We start from the raw sequence: 25,324 nt of genomic DNA, 5'->3' as shown, positions 1-25,324 counted from the left end.
ACAATTAATTTTATTGGTTATGTATATTTAGTAAAAGTAAGGAGGAAAAAAGTGATGTGGTGTGTTGTTGTTGCTTACCTGCCACTGTGATGAAACACCATGACCAAAAGCACCTTGGAGCCTATTTGGCTTACATGTCCCCAATCATAGTTCATTAAAGGAAGCCAGGGCAGAAACTCAAATTGGGTAGGAATGTGGAGGCAGGAGCTGATGCCGAAGAGGTCTGCTTACAGGCTCGTTCCATGGCTTGCTCAGCCTGCTTCCTTATAGCACCCATGGCCACCAGCCCAGAGATGGCACCACCCACAATAGGCTTGGCTCTCCTCCATCAATCACCAGTTTTGTTTTTTGTTTAAAGTCCCATAGGCTTGCCTATAGACCAGTCTTTTGGAAGCATGTTCATAATTGAAGTTCCATCCTTTCAGATGGCTCTATCTTATATCCAGTTGACACAATAACTAGCCAGCACATAGTGAAAGACCAAGCAGCACTAAGCTGGCTTACTAACTTATGTTAGGTACAGAATAAAGGAATAATAGACATAAAAGGGAAGAGAGAATTGGGAAAGGAGATTATAAACCTTTGGCCTGCTTGATAAATCCACCTTGATTCTCTCAGCTTCCCTTTTCTAGCTCCTGGAACTCAGGTTTTTTGACCAAATATTTAAGTATTTGTTTCATAGTTTTCAACTTTTCTGATTCAAGTGTAATGTATCATTGCAACATCAAATTTTCATTAGATATTATGATTTGACCATTATGCAACTCTAAATTTTGACACCAACTGGGTATATGTGGTTTTAATTAAGTTCTAAGGAACTGTTTTGTGATTTGTGAATTCCTCTGTGCTTGAGGAATGTGGAGGAGACTGGTGAACATACTCTTTCAGCCAATTGTTTTCTAAGATTCCTTTTCTCATGCCTTGCTACGGGAGGATGGGTTCAGGGTGGTGCATCTTAGCCTTGTGTCTGATGAAGGATGTTTTGGGGAGGATGTATTGGTGAACTTGGTATGTGTCCTGTAGTCAGAAGGAATCTTTCTGAGGATCACTGAACACTGAAGAACAAGGGGAAGAAAATTGAATGCTTTAATTTTGGGCCTAGAAACAACTTTCTCAGAGTTTGCTGGATCAGACTATTTCATCAGAGAACCACATAAAACAAGAAACAGACCAAGAGGAGGAGTCACTGCATAGGCATAGCCATCTTGAGTTTTTTGTTTTTAGTTTTTTTTTTAAACAGGGTTTCTCTGTGTAGCCCTGGCTCTCCTTGGCTGTCCTGGCACTCATTCTGTAGATTAGGCTGGCCTCAAACTTAGAGATCCACCTGCCTCTGATTCCCTAGTGCTGGGATTAAAGGCATCTGCCACCACTGCCTGGCAATCATCTTGAGTCTTATGCAATAGCTCTATGTAGAGATCTGGAGAAATCTTGAAGTAGGACGCTGGAGGAGAACGTCCAGGGCTTAAAAAGACACCACAGAGGCCGCCCCTCTGTCTCATACAGCACAGGTAGAAGACAGCAAGGCCCACCCACTGCCTTGTGGCGCAGGCAAGGGGTCACCACTACGATAAGCAGGTATTTAGTAGAGAGATTAAAGAGAAAGAGAAGCGGGGTGTTTTGTGAAGAGGGGTGGAGCTGGAGACCACAAGGTGGTGAGGTCCAGGCTGACGTGAGTGGCCTGCGCTGTCACCTCAGCCCCTGGCAATGTCTGGATCCCTGATGCTGCCAAGGGCCATGTTTGGGGCCAAAGTCCTGCTATAACCAGAGTCTGTTACCACAGATGGAGATTCATATGTTCATGGTCTGGGATGCTGCCTGAAGCCATGTTGATGCCCATGGACCATGCTGCCACTCTCAGCCATAGTGATCAGAGTGGCCCGTGCTGCTACTCAAGACCAAGGTGATGTCTGGATCCATGTTGCTGTAGAGGATCATGTCTGCATCAGTGGCCCTACTGCAGCTAGGGTCTGCAGTGTGGAAGCCCATGACCCACGATCCCACTAACTGTAAAGAACAAGGAAGATACTTTTGCAGTGATATTGATGGCTGCAGACACACAGTTGAGAAAGAGGGACATGGAAGGCTTCTGTGACAACTCCTTCCTCCACCACATCCTACCCATCAAAAAAAAAAAAAAAAAAAAAAAAAAAAAAAAAAGGTAACAGCCTAAACAGGAAACTACTCTTAGCAAAGTGTGATAAGGATGCTGATGTAGGCTCCCCACAATTGATGCCTTCTGGCAGGGATTTGGGAGGGGAGCAACTCAGTTCTACTTATGAGGCAGGCCACTGAAAGTTTGACCATGCTTCAATGAGTGTATTGATAGCACAAATTGGATGTGGTGGTTTGAGTAGGAATGGCCCCCATAGACTCATGGTTTGAAAGCTTGCCCTATAAGAAGTGGCACTATTAGGAGGTGTGGCCTTGTTGGAGGAAGAGTGTGTGTGGGCTTTGAGATCTCAGCTCAAGTTATGCCCAGAATGGTACACAATATCCTTCTGCTGCCTACAGATCAAAATGCAGAATACTTAGCTCCTGCTCCAGCACCACGCTTCTCATCATGCAGCCGTGTCCTGCCGTGATGATAATGAAGTAAACCTCTGTAAGCTAGCCCACTACATGTTTTCCTTTATAAGAGTTGCCATGGCCATGGTGTCTTTTCACAGCAATAGAAATCCCTGCTAAGACATTGGACTTAAAAAACAAAAAACAAAAACCAAAAAACTTTTCTTGCTTCTTGGGGGAGGTTATAAGGGAGGTGGAATGAGAAATAAGAGTGAGTGGGGTTCATGATGTGAAATTCCCAAAGAATAATAATAATAAAAAAGCCATTGCACATTGCCACCTGGGTGAGAATATCCAGGAAAAGGAAAGGAGAAAGCAAGTCATGAATACTTGACTTTCAGTTTCCTGAAGCTCCTTGTCCAGGAGTGTGACCCTGTGAGATGTTCCCATCCCACATCAGCTGTCTATTGATATTGCCACTGTTCAGATCTTGCTTTTGCAGCCATTTCTAGGAGAGACTGTTTCACAGAAGACTTCCTGGTACTCTGGCTCTTACAATCTTCCCATGCCCTTGTCTGTGATGTTCCCTGAGCCACAGATGCAGGAATTGTAGTATAGATGCATCCACTGTGCCTGAATTCCCCACTATCCATTCATCTCCGCACTGTGTTCTGTTGTGGCTTTCTGTGATGCTCTCCATTTGCTACTAAGAGAAGCGTCTATGATGAAGGATGAGAGCTACAGTTCTCTGTGGGTATAAAGAGAAGATACAGAATGTAGTTGGGGATTAGGCTGTTCTAGTAAAGTGGCAATAGTAGATCGTCTTCTAAGATCTATGACCTCACTACATATGAAAAGTTGGCTAGGTTCCCAGTACCAGGCATGATTTTCCTCTTGTTAAGTGAGTCTTATATCCAACTAGACAGCTGTTGGCTACCCACAACACATGAGTGCCAATTGCAGTACCTTTATGGATATCTTGTCATGCTGGACAATGTTGTGGCTCATAGGGATCACAGCTTGGTGGGATATTAATTACTTCCATCCCTTGGTGGCTTACATAATATTTTATGGTGTTATGGAGGCTAGACTGTATGAAGGAAGCTTTCAGGTTAGATCCGATAATCTAAGTCTTGTGTATCAAGTGTGCAGTCGTCAGAAAGAGGGGCTAGTTCAACCCCTGAGAGTAAACAAAGGCAACAGACATAATCTATGTTGTCTAGAAGTTACTCATAATCTATATTGCTGGGAAGACTACTCTGACCAACCATTTTAAAGGAGAATTCTCATGCTTGGTACTGGAGTTTTTGTTAGTCTATATATTGTGCATAATTTTAGGTAAATATAACATAATAAGATTCCGTGAGGCTTTAATAAACAACATTGATGTTATTTGTCCCCATTTCTTCATCTGTATCTCCATTTTCTGCATCACACCCTCTGCATCCTGCTTTTTCCCTCCTATTTTGCACCCACACCAGAGCCCTGAATACTTTCCAGGTTTCTGATGGTACTCCATGTTGTATACTCACTTCTAAAGATTTGGAGTTAGGAACTGCAGGTGAGAGAGAACTTATGGGTTACCTCACCCAATATAATCTTTTGTAGGACCATCCATTTACCTGAAAATCACAGGGTTTCATTTTTCTTTACAACTGAGCAGTAGCCTATTGTGTACATGTATCACATTTTTGTTATCGATTCCTCCATTGAAGGATAATTTAGGTTGTTTACATTTCCTAGCTATTTTGACAGCAATGAACATGGCTAAGCAAGATGTTGAGTTTTGGGAACAAGCCAAGGGTCACTTTGTTTGTTTTTGTGAGGTTTCTTAATACTGAATTCCAGAGTGGCTGTATTAGTTTGTATTCTTATCAAGAGTGAATAAGGGTTCTCCTTTTCCTACAACCTCGACAGCATTTGTTATTAGTTGTTTTGTTGATATTAATTATTCTTATGTAAGATGAATTGTCAAAGCTGTTTTGATTTTCATTTCCCTAATTGCTAAGGATGATGAACACTTTAAAAAGTATTTCTTGGTTTACTGTTATTTTTTCTATTGAAAACTTTATTTAGAGCCCTTGTACACTTTTTTTTTTTTAAAGTATAAAGGTGTTCTTTTATTAGTAATGGATGCAACTTGATTCTGACACTGGAATACTTACTTTTCTTTTAAGATTGTAACAGTTACATTTCTCCCCACCCTTCCTTCCCTCCAAACCTTCCCATGCACCCTTTCCAACTCTTCTTCAAATTCATGGACTCTTTTTTCACTAATTGTTACATCCTCTTGTTCTTACTATCTTTCAGGCCCCCCTCTTCTACAGTGTTCTCTGAGCCTTAAGTGTGGAGATGTTTTGTAGATATATTCATTGGGACTGGGTTCCATAACTCTGCATTTTGATTGGTTGTGAATTTCTGTAGTGGTCTCCATCTGTTGCAAAGAGAGGTTTCCTTGATGAGGGCATGGTAGTTTGAAAGGAAATGGTCCCCAAAGGGAGTGGCACTATTAGGAGGTGTGACCTTGTTGAATTAGGTGTGGTCTTGTTGGATTGGATTAGGTATAGCCTTGTTGGAGGAAATATGCCACTGTGGAGGTGGGCTGTGAGGTCTCATATATGCTCAAGCTACATCCAGTGTTTCAGTTTACTTCCTGTTGCTTGCATATCAACATGTATCAGCAACCTATCCAGCAGCATGTCTGTTTGTGTCATGTCATGTCCCATCATGATGATAATGGATTGAACCTCTGAAATGGATTGAACCTCTGACCTGTAAGCGAGCCACCATAATTTAATGCTTTCTCTATAAGAGTTGCCATGCTCATGGTGTCTCTTCCCAGCAATAGAAACCCTAACTAAGACAAAATTCAGTATTGGGGACTGCGGTATTGCTGTGATAGATCTGAGCATGTCTTTGTTTGAAGGAATACGAGCCTTGGGACTGTACATTAGAAAAAGCAGTTGAATGATTAAAGTGCTGCTTACTGGGTCATACCAGTAGGAGCATGGGAGACAGTGGGGCTAAAAGTTATTTGAACTTGAGGGTAATGGCTGGCTTAGGAAGTTTCAGGGGGGAAGAATTTTAGTATTTTGTCTAGATATTGTTGTGATATTTTGGTGAAAACGTGGCTGCTTTTTTCCCTTGTCTAAAGAGTCTGCTTGAGGCTAAAACGGATAGTTTTGGATCAATTCCATTGGCAGAAGGAATCTCAAAATAGCGTAGTATTGACTCTGCCAAGTGATTATTAGTGGTAACCCCAATGATGTTATATAATGAAAAGGAGCAAACTGAGCAAATAAAAATACACAATTTACTGATTGAGAAAAGGGGTGCCAGGAAGTGGAATAGAGATAAACGAACTAAGAAACAAAATAAAGGAAGCGGTGACCTCAGGGCAAGATTTCTCCTAGCTAAGTTTCCAACTTGTGAAAAGGAATTAAAGAAAAGCTCAGAGCTAGATGTGATGGCACACGCCTTTAATCCCAGCAGGAAGGCAGAGGCTGGTGGATCTCTGAGTCTGAGGTCAGCCTAGTCTCACTATGGAAAGCAGAAAGCTGGTAAAGATGCAGTTAAACAAGTGGGTGATACTTTAGCCCCACTAAGCAGCAGAACTTGGCACCTTTGGCCACATGGTTCTGGAGTCAAGGGTAGAAGAAAGGGGCTATGGAATTTGCCCTCAAAGACTAAGAAAAGTCAGTGAAGCCAGGCATGTATCAGGGGTGTCTCTGAGTGGAGGCCTACAGAGGCCATTGCATGAAGCTATGAAGGCAAAGCCAGGATCAGAGACCCCAAGATACTAGAGATGCCTGAGTTGTGGGTTACCTGATAACAGGGAATGGAAACAGGCCTAGGGAAAGGAGTGTGTTGCAGTCCAGGAGCTGAAAGGAATTGGAGATCTGAAGAACAATTTGACATTAGACATGGAGATGTAGAGTTTGGAGTTTGCCCAGCTGGCTTTTGGTCTTGCTTTGGTCTAGTATTTTCTCACTATGTTCCCTTCCCTATGTTTTAGAATGGTATTATATGTTGGAAGTATGTGATCTGTCTGCTCTTTGATTTTGATTTTATAGGGGATTAGAATGAAGAGATTGAATGATTCTCAGAAGAGACTATGAACTTTAGACTTTTAAATAAGTTTGAGACTGTTATAGACCATGGGCCTTTTGAAGTTGGACTGAATGCATTTTTGTATTATGATATGACTACAAGACTTTGGGGGCCAGGGAGTGGAGTGTGGTGCTTTGAAAGAAAAGGACCCCAAAGGGAGTGGCACTATTGGCAGGTGTGACTTTGTTGGAGGAAGTATGCTACTGTGGAGGTAGGCTTTGAGGTCTCATATATGCTAAAGCCACATCCACTGTTTTAGTCTACTTCCTGCTGCCTTCATAGCCAACACGTAGCAGTAACCTTTCCAGCACCACATCTGACTGCAAGCTGTCATGTCCTACCATGATGATAATGGACTGAGCTTTTGAACTGTAAGCGAGCCACCACAATTTAATATTTTCTTTGTATGACACCATGGTCATGGTGTCTCCTCACAGCAAGAGAAACCCTAACTAAGACAGAGGGATCAGAGAGATAAAGACTACACTTCTCTGTGGGTATAAGGACAAATGATTGTAGATTATTGTTAAGGATTATCCTAGATAATTTTTAAATTGGATACTAAATGACAAAAAACAAAACACAACAAAACAAAACAAAAAACAACCCCCCCAAAAAAACCCCAAACATTTGAATGGAGCTACCCTACATGGGTGGAATCCATGGGTTATGAGAATAAAAATCCAAGTGCCAGGTATGGGACACCTTCCTGCAGAATTCTTTTCTCACTCTATGGCCAGCAGAGTGATGATCCATAGGAGGCAAGAAGGTAGTTTGGATCAACATGACTAAGTAGTCTGTGTTGGTCCAAACTTCGGGAGTCTGACCCCAAGTGGTTTCTTTTAGGCATAATTAAGCACAGTGTAATTTGGTGAAAACTTTCACGGTGATCATTAACAAAAATCTTCTTGAGTAACTAAGGGATCCACGATTACATTGAAACTCTTTGTGCAGTACATGTGATGCCTTCCATAAAGGTAGGTTCTATAAATTGACTGGAAACAAAAAACAAAAAACAAAAACATGCTTAACACCCCTTGAGTGATGAGCAAAGGGGTCAAGACCATGCTGGGGAAACCCACAGAAACAGCTGACCTGAGCAAGTGGGAGCTCGCAGACCCCATTCTGACAGCTGGGGAACCAATATAGGACTGAACCAGGCACCCTGAATGTGGGTGTCAGTTAGGAGGCCTGGGCAGTCTATGGAGCTTCTGGCAGTAGAACCAATATTTATCCCTCGTGTATGAATGGACTTTGGGAGCCCATTCCCTATGGAGGGACACTCTCTCAGCCTAGATACACGGGGGAGGGCCTAGACCCTGCCCCAAATGACTTTGATGATTTCCCCATGGAAAGCCTCACCCTCCCTGGGCAATAGATAGGGGATGGGATGAGGATCAATGGGGGTGGCATGGGAAGGTAGGAGGGAGAGGGAACTGGGATTGATATGTAAAAAAAGATTGTTTCTAACTTAAATACAAATGTATATAAAACGCTTATACTAAGAGTCTGGGGGAGGGGTCAGTGTGGGCTCTGGCCTCACAGAAAGCACAAAGATCACTCCCAGCCTTCTGGGTAACAGATTGTGCATTCCTTCCCTTGAAGGAACAACCCTGAGTGCTAATGTTAATCTGTGAGCACAAGGAACTCTGTGACTCCTACGCCTATGAGTCATTGTTTAAGGGGGTCCCAGAAGCTCCTTGTATAATACAGGCTAGGGTCATTGCTGTTGGTTTCCCACCAGGACTAGATGATAAGACCCTACTGCAGAAGACAGCACACACTTTGGTTTAGGACAAAATACATCAAGCTGAAGCTGAACTGGATGCTTCCTGCCTGCTGGCTAGCTTTCACGGTGCCTGAAGGTGTCAAGCAAGATGCTACAAGGCAAAAGCCATCAATGGTCTCACCTAGCATTGCACCCAGAATGTTACAATAAGAATCTCCTAGGCAAGATGTGCCCACTGGTTCAACAATTGCATGGCTATTATGTGGACAACCAAAGACATTCTGGCTTTTAAGACCTGCTCCACAGGAGGAAACTCACACTGTTTATTGTGAATCTGGGTTCCAGCACTGGGGAAGTCACAAGCCCTGGTGAGTGGGGAAATTATCTTTGTTTTGCTAAATGTACATATTATCAAACTGCCTTCTAACTATTTAATATTTATATCAATAGACTAGCATAGCTCTTAGCCTAGGCCAGAAAAGCTTCTTTTTGCGGTGCAAAGCAGTAAATGCAAAGGCTCATAACTGATCAAATGCTGTGAATGGCCTTTGAGTGATCAATCCCTAACTCAAACTTCATGTATGAGCTGGGGTGAATGGTGTACTGTGAGACAGTGTCATATGGACATTATATGGATGTTTGTTGTGTGACTTCTTGGGGCAACATACTTCCAAATATGGCACCAATAACCAACCAAAGAAGTGATCCCATCAAAGTTCATCTTGGTGAAGCAATAACTGGGTTGCTTACACGAGTATGAATGAGGGGCTACTTACAGAAGCATTGATGACTCCAAGGCAGCTGCATCACAGAAAAACCCATCCAAGCATTGGCGATGACTCATGAAATCTTCCACCCTAGAGCTCTTTGAGTTACAGACAGTTTGACATGTCAGAATGTTTCCTCTAGGCAGCTCTATCAGTCTGAGTGTCTTATCCTCCAGCAGTTTATGCTTCCATAATCTTGGGGAGGATGTTTGTGAATCTTGTTGGTTTCAGGAACTTTCTGAGACTTAGGAATTTTTACTTCTTGAGTCTCATGAGACTCCTGGAGTGATTACTTGAGACTGGACATGTCTCAAGTAAACGTAATAAATGTAAATAAAGACAGGGTTTCTCTGTGGGGCCCTGGCTGTCCTGGAACTTGCTCAGTAGAGCAGGCTGAACTTGAACTCTGCTTCTGCCTCCTGAGTGCTGGGATTAAAGGTCACTTCCCAGTGAATACTTTTTTTTTCAATATGATGCAGAAATTAAGTGTGGTTCTTCCTGCCTCACTGAAATCCGTACTAGCAGATAAAAACCTTTAAAAAAATTCAGCCTGCATTCAAATGTCTAACATTTAAAAGTAATATTGTACATAGTGACCTTGAAAAATACTGTGTTACTATAAATAAGGGAGATGTGCAAGCATTTTGGTTCCCTGTTTTTTGCTTGTTTTTGTTTTGTTTTGTTGTTTGGTTTTTGGAGAAAGAGTTTCTCTGCATTGCTTTGGAGCCTGTAGCTGGAAGTAGCTCTGTAGACCAGGCTGGCCTTGAACTCACAGAGACCCACCTGCCTCTGCCTCCTGAGTGCTGGGATTAAAGATGGGCGCCACCAATGCCAGGCTTGTTTTTGTTTTGTGGACTTGGGGATCACACTGGGATGCTGACACATGCTCTACCTCTGAGGTAAATTCTCACTCAGTCCCTCTGATTTACTCTTACAAGACTTTTACTGTTTTTTTTTAAAGTTTATTTAAAAAGACAAGTTTTGTATGTCTGAAAAACAGAAGAAAAATGAAAAAGGCAAAGATTAAACATAGTAAGCTAATAGAATGACCACTAACACTTGAATTTTTATACAGATGATCAATGGAATAAATAACTTAAAAATAAATTGACTATATCTTTTCCCCACACATTGATTTCTTCTTATATTGTTGGGGGTGTATAGATTTGTATAGATTTACTGGGAAGAAATTTCACAGGAGGGTGTAAATGTGAAGACATTTAATGGACATCACATTTATCATATGAAATTTTGGAACAACTTTAATGCCCACCAGTGGTGAAAGGTTTTAAAATGTGAGAGTAGATGCTGTCCCTGAACCACACATTTTGAACTGTTAAGTGAGTAGAGTGTGGTGGCACATGCCCATAGACCCAGTACTTAGGAGACAGAAGCAGGAGAATCTCAAAATCAAGGTAAATTTAATCTACATAGCAAGGTCTTGTTTCAAAAAAAAAAAGTTAAAATGATAAAAAAAATCAGTTTTAGGTTATATAGATTTACCTCCATGTAAAAGGAAAATGCATCTATAATGATATAAATATAGAACAAAACATTCCACAAGTTTTGAAGTAGTATGATAGATATACATACAGTCCTGCACATGTTTCAGCTACTTGAGTAGCTATGCTTTTAATTATCTAGTATTTATATGCACGAGTAAGTGTTTGTGCACAAACAGAAACTACCTGGAGAAATACAGGCTATGTTTTTACAGTGGTTATCATTGGTGGTATCTCATAGCAAAGACTTTATTTCTAAATTGTTTTAATATATAAATGTGAATACGTGATTGATTTAAAATTAAGACAGGCTTTAGGCCAAATGACCATGGTTTCAAGAAGTTTGATAATTCAAGAAGAAACGCTGCATTTATATATTGATAAAGGTTATTCTAAATGCTGCACCAAGTTCAAAACTTAGAACTTGGTGAAATTTTCAATGACTATTATAATCATGGAGTCACAGTAAAATTTTTGCAACTGTGCTTTAATTCTCAATTGATGACAGCGACTCAAAGCACAGAGTCAGGTATTCTAGGTGGAGACAGGATATATGTACAGAGGAAGAAAAGCCCTCTCAACACAGCAGACCTGCAAAGTTCACTGGAGTTGGCTTTGTGCACTCTGAGTCACTCTGCTCCAAGCCTCAGTTGCTTTCATGACACCATTTTCCTCTTGCAAACAAATTTAGGCTGCAATTGGTCATGCCCCAACAGGAATAGGCAACAACAGTCAGATGCTGTCAGCAAATCCTTGCAGCTTCTGGGCCTGAGGTGATTTTCCTGGGTACTTTCTTCAGGACTTATTGTACCAACTTCACACTGGGTAAGTGAAGGAACCATCTCATGAAGGGCAGCATATGGGAAGGTGTACCGGCAAGCTAGCCCTTCCCAGCATCAAGCCTTTGACTTTTTCCACAGCCCTTCAGAGGTGCTGTTCACATACTTTTACATAGCATCTTCGTAGTCCTTGTATGTGGTATCTATCTTCCTTGGACTGGAGTAGATTTCAGAGAAGGCCTGGAAGGACCAAAGAAGAGAAGACAGAAAAACATGTCTTCACCTGGGGCTCTTCCTGGTCAGCCTGGATGCATTTTGTCATGTGCAACCACAATGTCTTAAAAGGAGCCCCTTGGAAGCCCGTGGCCTTCTGCCAGGATTGTCAAAGGAGCCTGTCACTCCTGAAGCTTCCAGAGGAGCTCCTGCCGAACAACACTATGAGCAGTCCTTGTTCAGAGACACCGGAATGAAGAAAACTGAGCATGCTCTCAGGTTTTCTGAGGACTTGAGTTCTGCCCTGAGACCACCCTATGCAGGACAAAACTGCAAAGCACCTGCGATACTTGTGGGAATTCAGAAGTATATGTGTTGTCTGTGTGTGGTTATGTATACATGAATGTAGGTGCCCATGGGGGACATAAGAAGGAATTGGGTTCCCTGGAGCTGGAGAGATGGTTGTGAGCTGCCCAATGTGGGTGCTGGGAATTGAACTCTGGTCCTCCATAAGAGTAGCAAGGCTCTTAACTGTTGCCATCTCTCTAGCCCCCATCACAGATATCATGAATTATCCAGGGGTTATAAATTGTAAATTTTTCATAATACAAATCATGTTTGTGCCAATTGTGAGGGTGGCCTTGTACATGTTTCACACGGCCAGCTTTTAAAGGCAATGTTTTTTTTTTTCAGTATTAATTTAGTTCGCTTCATATTACTAGCTATATAACACTAGTTGATGGCTGTACAGTTCAACAGTCTTTTAGAGTAGAGATTTTCAAATAAATAGAACTTTTAAAATAAGTATAAATAACTGAACTCTTCATCAGCACATTACTCAAGGAAATATACCCATAAGCCTCCAAAACTCCCTTATTTGGTGATTATTGTTATAACTAAATGCTTTTTATCTCTACTGTGCTGGTAAATAAGGAACTGTGGTATTTTTTTCCTCCTCCTAAGTAGCAATACGATGGAGGATACTAAGACAGTCTTCAGGGGAACAGAGAAAGCACACAGAGAACAGTCAAGACCCTGCTTACCTCACTTGTCCCGTGTGTCATCACGTACTGAGCTGTAGAGGAAGGAGGAAGCTGTGAGGGTCTGCGTATGTTTGGTCTTTTACAACCTCCCATTAGTAAAGCTTACTTCTTCTCTGTCCTGTTTTCCACAGGCTGAGCTCCAGCACCATTTCCCATCTTCCTTTCTAGCACATGGATATTTATCTCAGTGTCCCCAGGAGAATGGGCAGCCTGGGGCGGGTGGGTATGTAGGTCCTTCTGGCACTGGAGACACTTCGATACCTCTCTCCTTTTCTGGGCCTACCATGTAAAGGCTGGGATGAGAGCAGCAGCCATGTTGAATAGCTGTGAGGGCTGTGTAGGCCACTCGGCGGAAGCTGACATCGTTGGGTTGCCATTAAAACCCAGCCATGAGAAACATGCACTAACTAGGCCAGCCTAACAGTAGCAGTGGGCTCTACTTGACACAGCTTCCAGAACAAAGTAACTATAGTGATACCTACAGTCAGCTCTAAGGACAAACACTGTCACATTGCCAAGCAGACTGAACTCTTGGTTCTGGGACAGACAAAAGTCAGAGAAAAATTCATCCCGTCCCTTGTCTCACCCGCTGCCGGTTCCAGGTCCTGCTGGGTATGGTACACCAGTGAGTAAATTTCATCACCTCTTACAACATTCACTGAAACAAGAAAGGAGCCATATTGAAGCAACACTTTCTTCCTGCTTTTTCACTTACTCAACGCCCACCCATCACAAACTCAAAGGCAGCTGAATCATCCATTTATGGAGGAACTAGGTTGCAGCGTAATTGACTTTGGCAAGCAGACAACACCCTGCACAGCCTCTCTTTCCAGCATGTGCCATGTTGACTCAGGTCATTGGGAAGCCTCACCGTTCTCATACACGGACTGTAGATGCCTTGGGTCAGGTGAGTTAAGGTAGGTGGATTCTTGGAGCTCAGGCCTAGGAGGGCTCCTGCAAGCACAAAACACATACCAGCCCAGATGCTCTGGGTGTGACTGTGAGAGACTGTAAAATGCAAAGGAAAGGGTCCTGTACAAGACACTAATTCATGGGGAAATTAACAGCTGGAAGGTACAGCTATGTGGTATAAGCTGAAGCCTTATTGGTGGGCAGGATGGGGCTTTGACGATGCCCTGGAGCATGTGTCCCAGGGGCACAGGTTCAATATGATATCATCCACAAATGTAACTGTTATCATCTAGGGATCTTGATCAGGTTCATTTTCTCTTCAGTTAAAGAATTCAAAGGCAGGAAAGGCCTCGAGTGCAACAGGTAACAGCAGAGGAATTATGAACACTGCAGATGGCGGGAGACAGAATCAACGGTTGAAGAAAGGCTTTTTACTAGGGGTGAGGAAGCACACAAATCTAGCAGGTACAATGAGAAAGGCCCTCAGCAAAGCAGAGGGGGACTTAAGAAGCTGGTCTAACTTCTCCTTGAGGGCTGTTCTTTTTTTTTTTTAAAGCTATTGAAGGATCATGTTTCCCCTTATCTGGGGTTACTCAGGTGAAGAAAGGCTGGATGTCTGATTGGCCTACAACTCTTGTGTAAGTGTGTCCTGATAACACCTTGAACTTGAGCCGGTCTATCATTAGGGACCTATTGTCAGGAGACAAATCTGCAAGGCCTTTGTTTGAAGATGTCAGACTTTTGTCTCCAGGTCAGGAGGATGGGGAAGAGGCCAGTGTCTTGGAAGTTCATCCTTTTTATTATCAAGTCATGGTCCCTGTCCTTGTTTGTCTGTCCTTCAGGGAGTCTAACTGCTCATTCCTTGGAACAGAGCAGGGGATTTAGTAAAGAAATAGTGGTTCATCTTAGAAAAAATAGATAGTTGGCCAGAGTAAGCAACGTGAGGACGGAAGAGGAGAAAATGGTCATGTGCATGCTACACCGCTGGGGATGTGCAATGAGTGTTTATCATTGGTGTGGAGGATACGCAAGCTCAGTTTGGAACCCGCAAGCATTTTAGAAATGGTTTCTCCTCTAAGCTTCTAACGAACCTCGCCAACAACATTTCCAGTGCATCTCTTACTCTCTGTCTTGCATTTCAGAGGCTTGTGTAGCATATATATTTTACTTGCCCTAAAGTACTTTTAGAGTCTCAGGATCTTTCCCTTTATTCAAACCTCTCTGCTGGAAGTAAGATGACTGCATGAATAAGCCAGAGACCAAAAGAAATTAAGAGACTGTAACTGCAGAGACATTAGAAGGAAGCAATAGAGAAAATGGAAAAATAATTTAAAGTAATTAGCGTTGACCATGGAGGAACTTGGGAGGGAGTTGTAGGTGCAGCCAAACAGGGAAGCAGCTCAGGAGAGAGGACACCATTGTTTTAGAAGTGAGTTTTTACGGCACCAGCAGGGGCCATGCAAGTTTCTTGAGGAGGGAAATGACCAACCAACTGTCTTATCCAGGGATGACACCTACGAACCACAAGAATCAGTGTGTCATGATAACCCTACGGGTCCAGTAGTGGCTAGCAGTACTCAGGGCTAGTGAAGTCGTCAACCTTAGAGGAGAACATACAACCACTACTTTACTAAGCCAGCATAATTCCTAACTACATTTTACATATTTGCCTTTATACCCGCAGGTGAATTCATCCAGCAACAAAGAACCTTCTCTCTGCAACAGACCGAGTCCACAACCAATCAACATGCAGTGTTGGGAAGTCTATTCCCAGTGGATTCATCTACAAAAAACTCTCTCACCAAAGGCTTGGGGAACATTTTAGAAGAAGGGGTGGAAAGAATGGAAGAGTCAGAGGGTCAGAAAGTTTCTTGTGAGAGTGTGTCCCCCAGTAATGTCAGAAGCTGCACCCATAAAGTCCCACCAACATGACTGTCTAAACAAAGATGACAAAAACAGACGTGCTGAAGTGGTCAGGGAAAGACTATACATGAGGGACCACAGGCAACAAAGGGATGCTCTTCCCTTGGGAGCAGCATAGCAGTTGGTCATCCAGTACCAAATGCTTGGCCCTGGAAACAAGCATACAGGCAATACACAGACTAAGCAGGTTGTATTTAGGTTTAGAAATACATCTATATCTATATCTATCTATCTATACATACATATATATGTATATATTCATATATCTATATAACAACAATCAAAAGAAAAATGATGCCAAGAATTTGAAAAAGAGTAGGGAAGGGTATATGAGAGTATTTGGAAGGAGGAAAGGGAAGGGGGAAAGTGATGTAATTATACTATAGTAAAAATGAAATAAATAACTTTTTAAAAGTAAGTTTTCAGCATCATCAGCACATAGAGAAAGTGGGCCCTCACCTGAGTGGATCATCCGATTGTCTTCCTGCAAGGCAGAAGGATGAGAGCATGCATCAGTGGAGCCCTACTTTCACTGCCCTTCTGCAGTGGTGGTGCTCAGTTGGGATGGCACTATGTCCCCAGCAGACTTCTGGTAGACAATTATAGTCTTGATGTCACAACTAAGGCAATTCAGGTCCAGAAGCACTAAGTCAACTTCCCAAAGTTGGAAGTCAACAACTTCCCAAAGCCAGTAATTACCAGAAACAGGATTTGGGATTTTCTGTCTGCTACATCCTTTGCTTTGGATTTTGCAACCATCCTGTTGAATCTTATCCTGCCCAGAGACCCAGAGCCAGGCATTGCCATGGCCAAGTTATAGCTTGGAGGAGGTGTTCAAAGATGTTGGAAAACCTTGGAGTTCAAATGAGATTTGAATTGCCTCACACCATCCTCTGTTGACCATCTTCAATGACCATGCTCAATGGAGTCTTAGGAGCCCCAGGAGAAACATAAACACCTGTGAAACTATGGGTTGTGATAAACTCAGAAGGAGGTAAATAACTTAAAATCCAAAATGGAGAGCAATTGTTGGCTATGTTACCAGGTGAGACTTTCAGGAGAAAAAAATTGTTTCATCTACAAGGTGAGAAAGGTCCAGGAATGATCAGAACCCAGAGGGATGTGAATTGTATTTCCCCTAGAAGGGAAAGTATATGACAATGCCCTGGGTAAGATGGCTACACTGACATCTGGACTGGAGTTAGCCAGAGTGAGTAGTTAAGTGTTCCTCTTCTCTAGTTTAAAAACTAGTTACATTTTATCTAAAAATTAAATCACAGAAGAACAAGATATCAGCTGGTGAAACTAAAGAGCTTTGCTAAAAATAGTGCTTTAGCAGGCTTTGAAAGTTTATGAGAAGGCTCACAGGCAAGGCAGCGAGGGCATGCACTTACTCTGCAGGATGCATTCCACAAATGCAATCTGTTTCAGGGAAAAAAAGGTGATAGTAGCAAAGTATGAATTTATTAAGTTACTAACCTATTTTTCTCTTGATCCAGTAGCAAAATATTAGGGCCAAGGCGATGGGGCCAAGACAGCCAAGACAGCCAAGCAGCCACTCAGTGACTCCTGGGGTGAGACGCCTGCTTCCATACTCTGTGGGCACTGAGAACAGACCTGCGCATGAACTCCGGTAAGGAAGGGGTTCAGTTTGGAAAACAGACATCTTGTGTGTGGATTGTGTTCCAAAGCTGCTCCTGATGGGGAAGGGTATCTTGTTTATCTAGAGAACCTCACTTCTCACACTGATGGAAGAAGATAGGCATTCAAACTCCGTTCTCCACACCTCTCATGTACATCACCCATGACAGTATCACTTACAGAAACCCTGCCTTTGACACACACGACTGGAAATGCTGATGCTCTCCTAGGATGCTGAGAAAGAGACACTGACCTTGAGAGTTAGAGTATGACCAATACCTGTTAGGTTGAGAGTCACCACCTCGCTGCGCTGAACACCCTGGCCATTGCTGGCTCCACAGGAGTAGTTTCCAGAATGTTCTGCAGTCAGGGACAAAATGAAGGATGCTCCTCCTCCAGAGGGGGCTGAGCTGTTCCCCAGAGTGACATTCTCATGGTAAAACTGGTAGAAGATTGGGGGAGAGCCTCTCAGGGCCTCACAGTGAAGCTCCAGCAGGTCCCCAAGCACAGCCTGGGTCCCAGAGTCCCCAAAGGTAAGGACAGGGCGAGACACTGGAACTGATCAACAGTGAACAATTAGAGAAAGGTGCCTTCATGAGGCAACAGACCCATCATTCCTGCCTATTCTCTCGAGACTCAACCCCACTGAAGTCACCAATGGCAACACAGGGGAGTATGCAGCTTAGTGTGCAATTGCTAGCTGAGACACAAGAGCCGTGTGTGTCATTTACCTCTGACAGTGATAGTCATCAGATCGCTGAGAACAGGGCCATAGCCATTGTCAGCTGCACAGTAGTATTGTTCAGCATCACTTTCCTTCATTTTGATGATCTCAAACTCTGCCGTCAGTGAATGCTGTGTCTTTGTTTCCAGGTTTGAACCCAGGATCCCTCTGTACCAGAAGTATGTTATGTTTCCAGTGGCATTAGCAACAGAGCAAATGAGGACCAGTTTGTTTCCTTCCATCACCCATCCCCCTGGGGGCCATGTCTCTAAGTTCACATCAGAGACAGGGATTCCTGTGGGAACACAAGATAATGGAGAGGACCCTGAGCAGGAAGAATTTCAGAGAGGAGTATGTGTGGTGACCCTGAGAGCAAAGGCTGCTGGCAAAGTCTGTGATTTTAATAGCTTTCACTGAGGCTGGTGTACTGCTGACTTGGAATCATCTTAGATTTGGCTGATAGTCACAGGGTAGGAAAAGCACTCGACCACTACTGTAGAGAATGTGATGTCATCTCCCACCCTAGGATAACACAATTTCTACTACGTTATAGTGATTTCAAGTTCAAGTTATAAATCAAACTGCCAGGCTATTAAGAGTGTGTTTGATCAAATGACTTAATTTCTCTTACATCTAATTTCCATTTGTGAATGTGTGACTATGGTCGCCTTCGGCAGTACCAGAGGTCAGTTACACTGCATGCACAAGGTACTAGAATAAGATTTGCTGTGTGTGAGCTGTTCCAAGTTTTTACAGGTTGGGGTTGATTTTGGCTTACTCATGTTGAATGTTTGAGGCTGTTTACCCCTTTGTAGGTACTAGACATTTGCTTTTGATGACCCTGACATGGAATCACATGGTAGAGGATATACTAAAACATCATTTTTCTGTTGTAGAGTCTCCCATAAGCTCTTGTCCAATAGCCCACTCCACACACTTCCCCCACGAAGCCTTTTCTTGCTGCCTCACCAGGGCAGTTGGCAGCTCCTCCCAGTGTCTGCCTTCTCAGGAAGGAGCGTGGGAGACATCTTTTCTACCCAGCCTCTGACTCTAGAAGAGCAAGCACAGATACTCACGCTGCACATGTATCTGGGCTGCCTGGCTCCACTTTTTGATATTGTGAGTTGTCGCTGCTGCCGAGCACCAGTAAGATTCTGGGTCTTTCTTCCACATGGGGCGGATCTGAAGCTTTGGGGAGGGGCTGCAGCTTGACCCAAGGACCTTGCCATCCTTGAGGAAGCAGAACTGGAGCTGGATACGTGGGCTCTGTGTGAGGACCAGGGTCTTGCAGGTCAGGGTCACAGAGTGACCCTCTGGGGGATGGGAAGGACTGACTTGTAGCACAGGGTGTAGAAATAGCTCTAGAGAAAAGACATGAACACAAACTCCAGGGCAGTGTTCCTGATTAGGCATCTTTTCTGTTCTCAGCCTCAAGAACATACATCTCCCACCACCTCATAGCCATGCGTTTCTCTTGGGTGTGAACCATCCTGCTCCTTCTGTATACCCTAACCCTGTTCAATGGCACCAGCTCCTAGAAGGCAATCTTTACTTGTGGCTTAGATCTCATTATTCTTTTTTTTTTTTTAAGTTTCTGGCATAATTCAGAGCAAGTATATTGAAGTATATTGATGAAGCTTGGTGGTCTAGTAAACTCTCTGTCTCTCTCTCTTTTTCCTCCCTCCCTTCTTTCTTTCCTTCCTCTCTTCCTCCTGCTTTTGTTGTTGTTCAAGAACAACATTTTCTTCCCCTCCTCCTCCTTTTGATAGTACCGAAATCAAGGCAGTAGAGTGTTATGTGTGTGGGCAAGTGTTCTACCATTGGGCTAAAACTGAGCTCACTTTTTTACCTTAGTTATACATCATATTGATAAGGAAAAAAGGTTTCCCTTTTCCTGACATCTCAGACATTACTTTCAAAGACACACACAACAGGGGAATCTGTTGTTATGGAAGCAACACCATGGCAACAAGAAGGGGGTGCAGTTCTCTGTTGACTCTCCCTGACTGCATGTTACAGTTCCTGATGGGGAAAAGGGAGGACACTTGCTTGGAAATTCCCTGAGCCCATCATCCACACAACCGAGATCCCTGGGTTCAGAACTCCTATAAAAACCTCTGCAGAATCCATGAGATGAAATAAAAATTTAATCCCTGCCATAAGTCTTAGGGATAGGTACTTTGGAGTTTTAGGAACTCATTTCTGAATATGTAAAGATGATTGAAGCTGCGCTCTCCCTTCATCTTCCCATCAGCCCATGAAATGCCACAGTCTCCATGGGCATTCGCTTAATTAACCCTTAGAGCCTCTCAATTTAGGAGACATTCATAAGTTTTCCTAAGAGAAACTATTTCTCTTTTCACCAGATGAAAAATACCAAGCCCTGTGGGTCCCTGGTGATACCTAGTTCATGACCTCAAACCCTTCTTACATGAAGGCTTTTTGAAGCATCCTTTTAGATATCAGTTACACCCACAGTTAGCATTTGCTCCAAGTATGGAATAACCCTGCATCTTCTCTTTGTGGCCATCTACAGTCCTCAGATAAACTTCCCAGCATTTGAAACCAGGTTGAGAAAGAAAGGTGTAAGGCACCTACAGGCCTCTCTCCTGCCAGGATCAGCAAAACAAGGAGCAAGGAACCAGACAGACCTCATTGCAAGAGTTTGGGGTTTTGCTTTATAATTCAAGGCTTGTTTCAGATAATTCTCAAGCATCAGAGGTTTTCTTAAAAACATGTAAACCAACTATTTCCTTGTCATTGATGTGGATTTGTATTTCCCTGTAGGCTGTGACTGAGTACCTGGGCTTACAGGAAAAGGGGAAACCAAGCACACAGCACATGTAGTATTAGCACACATGAGTTAAATTTGGATACCAGCCAGGGACCCGGAAGACCAGATGGGGAACCTATGATACCACATTGCTGGGTGCACCAGGCAATCTTTTTTTTTTTTTTTTTAACCTTGTGGCTCATAGTTTGTGTGCAGGAGATCAGTTTAGACCTGGTAGATTTGCATAAACTTCACAGAGAAAATTTCTTCTGGTAAGAAAGTCAATTAAATTTGCATATGCCAGAGACAGACAACTGACTGACAGACACACACAGAGAAAGAGAGGGGGAGGGAGGGAAAGAGGGAGGCGGGCAGGCAGGGAGAGAGAGAGAGAGAGAGAGAGAGAGAGCAGCTACAACTAGAGTGGAGCTACAAATGGCAGGAGGCAGCAGTGTTGCTGGAGTCTGCCTTGACTGGGGACTAATGATAGTGCTGTGCTGTGACTCTGTGACTTCATCTTTTCAGCCACTGGTGGTGCATCCCCCAGCTAAAGAGCACAGAGGGGACCTGGGGCCTCTGAAGAACAAACTCCTTCTAAGTAAATCTCTGATGCTTTCTGCCACTGCTGGAGCCCAGAGGTGGCTCCAGACCAGCTCACCCGGCTGGACAGACACAGGTCACAGCCTGCTCCCAGAAGTCTCTGAAGTTTGTGTCTTGCAGAGGCATGGCTCTTCAGTCATCCACAGGCCTTGTGTGCTGATTGAGGGGACAAGGTACTCTCTAGACTTCGAGGAAGACTGGGAAGCATAACTCACCAGCAGGTTCACAGAGTGGAGCTGGAAAGGAAACCATGCGGGCTGAACCGGAGCAGCAAGTTCACAGATACAGCCAAATTTCTCCAAAGGGCAATCCCTACAGACCCTCTCCTTCCGTGTGCCTCCCCACAGCTCCACCTTCTTCCCCTTCTTCTGCCATCTTCCCCACCTCTTCTGCCCCTAATTCCTTTCTTTGTTCCTTATTTCTCTCCCCATATTCTATATCATCCAGAAAACACACACACACACACACACACACACACACACACACACACACACACACACACACACGGTCCTTTCTGTCTTGTCTCTGTGATGGTGGGAAGATAGTCTCACTCTTAACTGCCTGTCCCTTTGTTCCTCTGCCCTTATCTCTATTCCCTCCTCCTCTTAAAAAGCTTACGTTTCATCTCTGGGCCCACTGCCAGGTGTAACAAAAGTCAAATAAGAGGAATAAAGGAATAAAGGATGTCCATCTCAAGGCATGGGGCCCCAGAAGCTACCAACTTTCCATCAGAGGTTCAGAGAAAGAGGAATTGGAGTTCTTCAAATATTCTCTCCTTTTGATGGTATTATTGTTAAGAATAAGACATTCTGGGGAAAGTGCAGGTTTTGTCACTAGGTCTTAGAGATACAGATATTCTCTCTTCCTCTTACAAGACAGGAGGTTCTGGGAAGTGTGAGATTAATATTCCTTTTCTGTGAGATTGAGATGGTGATTTATAGAGACAAGTGAGTGTGCACAGAGTGCTGGGAGTACTGCCTAAAATTTCTTTAAGAACTAATCAAGATTGTCTTATAATTATGCATTATTTTTATTACACTGGGTTTAAAATGCATACTTGGTTAAATGCTTATTTGAATAATTACTTCCGCATATAGTAGCAAGCAATCAGAGGGAGCAAACGGAACAATCATGTTTGCATTAGTTCATAAAGAAATATGTTTGAATACTTGACTGCCAAGGAATCTACACTAAAGTGGAAGACAACTCTGGCACCAAACGCTTAGAGAGCTTGCAGGAGAGGAGGCAAAAAGATTGTAAGAGCAGAGTTCCAGATACTTTGCTGTGAAATTGTGTATCCAAGGAATAACAGAGACCATGGCATCTCAGCAATATGGCTGCCTAAAGAAGAGCAGAACAATGACAGTATCAGTACACATGCTAATGCAGAAAGGGAAAATGTCACGGGTCCCCAACCCCAGACAAAGAAATACAGGCAAATAGTGATTGCTGAGTGTGTGCAGGAATAGCCTCTTCCAGGGCTGAGGCCCTGGAAGTGATCGGCCCTGGAATTGTATACACACAAGCTACACTTGACTCAACAGATTGTAGTTATGTATTTATGTACATATATGGAACAATAATAATCAAAAAAGGTTATTAATGTGTGAGGGCTAGAGGGAGGACAAGGAAAGGGAAGTGATGTAATTACATTTTAATTTTAAAGTTTTTCATAAAACAGAACATTATTCCAGAAAGTAGTGCTCAAATGAAAAGTAAAGCAGAAAGATACGTTGTTTTGAAGCTTCAGACAGTCCGGACACAGAGTAGCAACCAAGAGAGAGAGAGGGACTGAGAGAGAGGAGAGGAGAGGAGGGAGAAGAGGGGGGAGAGAGGGAAAGAGGGGGGAAGGGAGAGAGAGAAGCAGGAGAGAAGGTGTAGATGGAGAGAGGAAGAGAGGGATAGAGAAAGGCAGGGAGGGAGAGGGGAGAGAAGGAGATGGAGATAGGGTGAAAGAGATTAAGTACTATTTCTAAAGTTTTGACCAGAGGGACCAGAAAAATGGTGATGACATTTATTGAAACAGAAAAGTTATGGGGAAAAAAATGGGTAAATTTAGCATAGTGGTGACAGATGTAGAAATCAAGCTTTTTAAGATGCCTGGTAGATACCTGAGTAGCCATTGGCTACTATTTTAGAATAAGTTAAAGCTGATGAGATGAGTTTAAGCTTAGACAACATGGCACATTAAGTGACAAAGCTGTGTAAATACGGAGAAAAAGATAGATGAAGTCTAGGTCTCCACTTCAAAGCTGTCAACATGATGAGGACAGATTCAGTTCAGCAGAGGCTAAGAGCAGCAGGTGTGAAGCAGAAAGAAAACAGACGAACATAGCAAGTTGAAAGTGTCCCGCAGAAGCAGTGATCCACCGTATCTGCCTCTGAGAGGCTGAGGAAGTGGGACATGGAAATGACCCCTGGCTGAGGCAATGTGGAGGTGGTGGATGATGTTAGCAAGAACAATTTCCAAGGAGTGTTGGGGAAAAAAGGTTGATTAAAGCGAGTTCACAAAAAGAGGCCTGGAATAACTGAACAGTCACCTGGGTCAAGAACGAGAGAGGAGCTCATGGGATAAGACTGAGAGTGTGAAGGCGCCTTTGAAGAGATAGAGGTGTTCTCTGTTTTGTCTGTACTTCAGGCAATGTAACTACACGCCTGGGAAAAAGAGTCTCAGGAGCTTCAGAAAGGCCAGTCTCACTAAAAGTGAAGTCTTAAAAGGCAAGGAATCAGGGAAGCAAATCAAAGTGAGACAGTCATTGAGAGCAGAGGGAAGGGGGAAGGAAATGGTGTGTGAATGGAAAAAATGATTTCCAAGCAAGCCTGTGCATTGACGGGAATAAGTTGGAGTGGGGGGGGGGGATTTAAGGCAGGAGGAGGATCTTGTGTAAGCAGAGACTCCCATCTTTGAGTCAACATAGGTAGCTGGTAGGCATGGTAGTAGAAGTATGGAGACCTTTCTTCCAGCTGTTTTTACTTTTTGAATAAAGTATTAATCAAAATTATAAAACGGGACCAAAAAGGATCATGTTAGAGAAGAAATGAGAAGCTATGGAATAATGAGTGGAAAAACAGGGCTATAGATGTGTATATGAGGTGCTCCAGCAGATCTGAAGATCACCTGTAGTAAGTAGTCAGACAAACCTTTGTTTACCATATCGCTCACCTGTCTGGACACAGTTAAAGCACATGGGGTTGTGTCAGCTGTCTGTGCAGTAGGGTAAGAGACGCAAGAGCTCCCTAAGGTGTGGTTTTGAGCTGCAGCATCTGAGTCCTGTAGGGAGTAGGCCTATCAACGATGGGAAAACAAGCTTGCTGACCACAGAGAAAGTTAACTGTAAGTACAGTGGAATGAGGAGGGGTGAGGAGAAATACTAAAGTTTGACACTGAATAAAAGGAGGTAGAAGAAAAAGAACTGAGAGATGAATTTGGTGTGTGTGTGTGTGTGTGTGTGTGTGTGTGTGTGTACGCATGTGCATGCTCAACTCGTCTATCTGTGTGTGTGAGAGCGAGACAGAGATAGAGGCTATGAAAACAGGAGCATCCCCAGGCCGAAGAAACCTAGTCCCTTAATTCTTGACACCCTTTCACGAACTGCGATCCCCAATCCCAGACTCAAAATCAGTTGTCCAACTCACCACAGATAAACAGCAGGAGCCAAGGTAGCATGAGGGCCAGGCTGGGGACGATAACTTGAAGATGCCTCTCAACAAAAGAAAAGCAGAAAGCAAAACCAAGCTACTCACATGGGAGTCAACAGGTGACTTTGTGGTTTGAGGAAGTCAGGATCGGAAGGTAACCTCAGCACGAGCTTACAGAAATAAAAGTAGAGAGTAAAGTTCTTCAGTGGTCAATCTCGGTTCCTCCTCCAAGAAGCTGAAAAGATGAAGGTGCTCCTTCGTATGGTTCCGTTCAGCTTCATGATCTGGAGAATTTTGTGCATTGGGAGATGAGGGCTTTCTTTTCTTTAAGAACTCACATATGTGGGGGATTTCCAGGAGATGGTTCTGGCTTTGAGTCTCACTGAGCTTTAGTCCCACAGCACATCGTCATCTTTGGTTAAGGATGTCTACTTAAGTGTCTGGTCAGATACACCCTTCTTTCC

General features: G+C 43.3%; 1 protein-coding gene across 4 annotated transcripts; it reads right to left on the bottom strand.

The window, feature by feature from the left end:
- Positions 1 to 11,081: 11,081 nt before the first annotated feature.
- LOC127232837 (Fc receptor-like protein 1) lies at positions 11,082 to 24,978 on the bottom strand. Of its 4 annotated transcripts, XM_051199143.1 has the most exons (11): positions 24,858 to 24,978; positions 21,437 to 21,457; positions 18,925 to 19,209; positions 17,856 to 18,143; positions 17,404 to 17,682; positions 16,963 to 17,100; positions 15,943 to 15,967; positions 13,520 to 13,602; positions 13,235 to 13,306; positions 12,649 to 12,680; positions 11,082 to 11,632 (listed from the first exon to the last, which is right to left on the bottom strand). In XM_051199143.1, exons 1-11 carry the CDS (start codon positions 24,886 to 24,888, stop codon positions 11,561 to 11,563), a joined length of 1,326 nt encoding a protein of 441 aa, XP_051055100.1. In that variant the 5' UTR covers positions 24,889 to 24,978; the 3' UTR covers positions 11,082 to 11,560. The 4 variants fall into 4 exon arrangements, with proteins under 4 accessions (XP_051055100.1, XP_051055097.1, XP_051055098.1 ...); XM_051199140.1 differs by having other exon boundaries at positions 18,925 to 21,457; positions 24,858 to 24,977; XM_051199141.1 differs by lacking the exon at positions 24,858 to 24,978 and having other exon boundaries at positions 11,082 to 11,434; positions 11,559 to 11,632; positions 18,925 to 21,455.
- Positions 24,979 to 25,324: the final 346 nt, after the last annotated feature.

The sequence above is a fragment of the Phodopus roborovskii genome, unplaced genomic scaffold, assembly GCF_943737965.1.
Source record: "Phodopus roborovskii unplaced genomic scaffold, PHOROB, whole genome shotgun sequence".
Lineage (NCBI taxonomy): Eukaryota > Metazoa > Chordata > Mammalia > Rodentia > Cricetidae > Phodopus > Phodopus roborovskii.
The sequence above is the reverse complement of the archived record's forward strand: the minus strand, read 5'-3'. Positions and strand labels throughout refer to the sequence as shown.

Excerpts from the sequence above, each read along its gene's own strand:
- LOC127232837 (XM_051199140.1), bottom strand. The coding sequence starts at position 19,288 with ATGTTCTTGAGGCTGAGAACAGAAAAGATGCCTAATCAGGAACACTGC. Across the intron at positions 13,603-15,942 it reads CAATCGGATGATCCACTCAG|GAGCCCTCCTAGGCCTGAGC; the intron begins GTGAGGGCCCAC and ends TTGTGCTTGCAG. Across the intron at positions 12,681-13,234 it reads GGACCTGGAACCGGCAGCGG|CTCAGTACGTGATGACACAC; the intron begins GTGAGACAAGGG and ends CTTCCTCTACAG.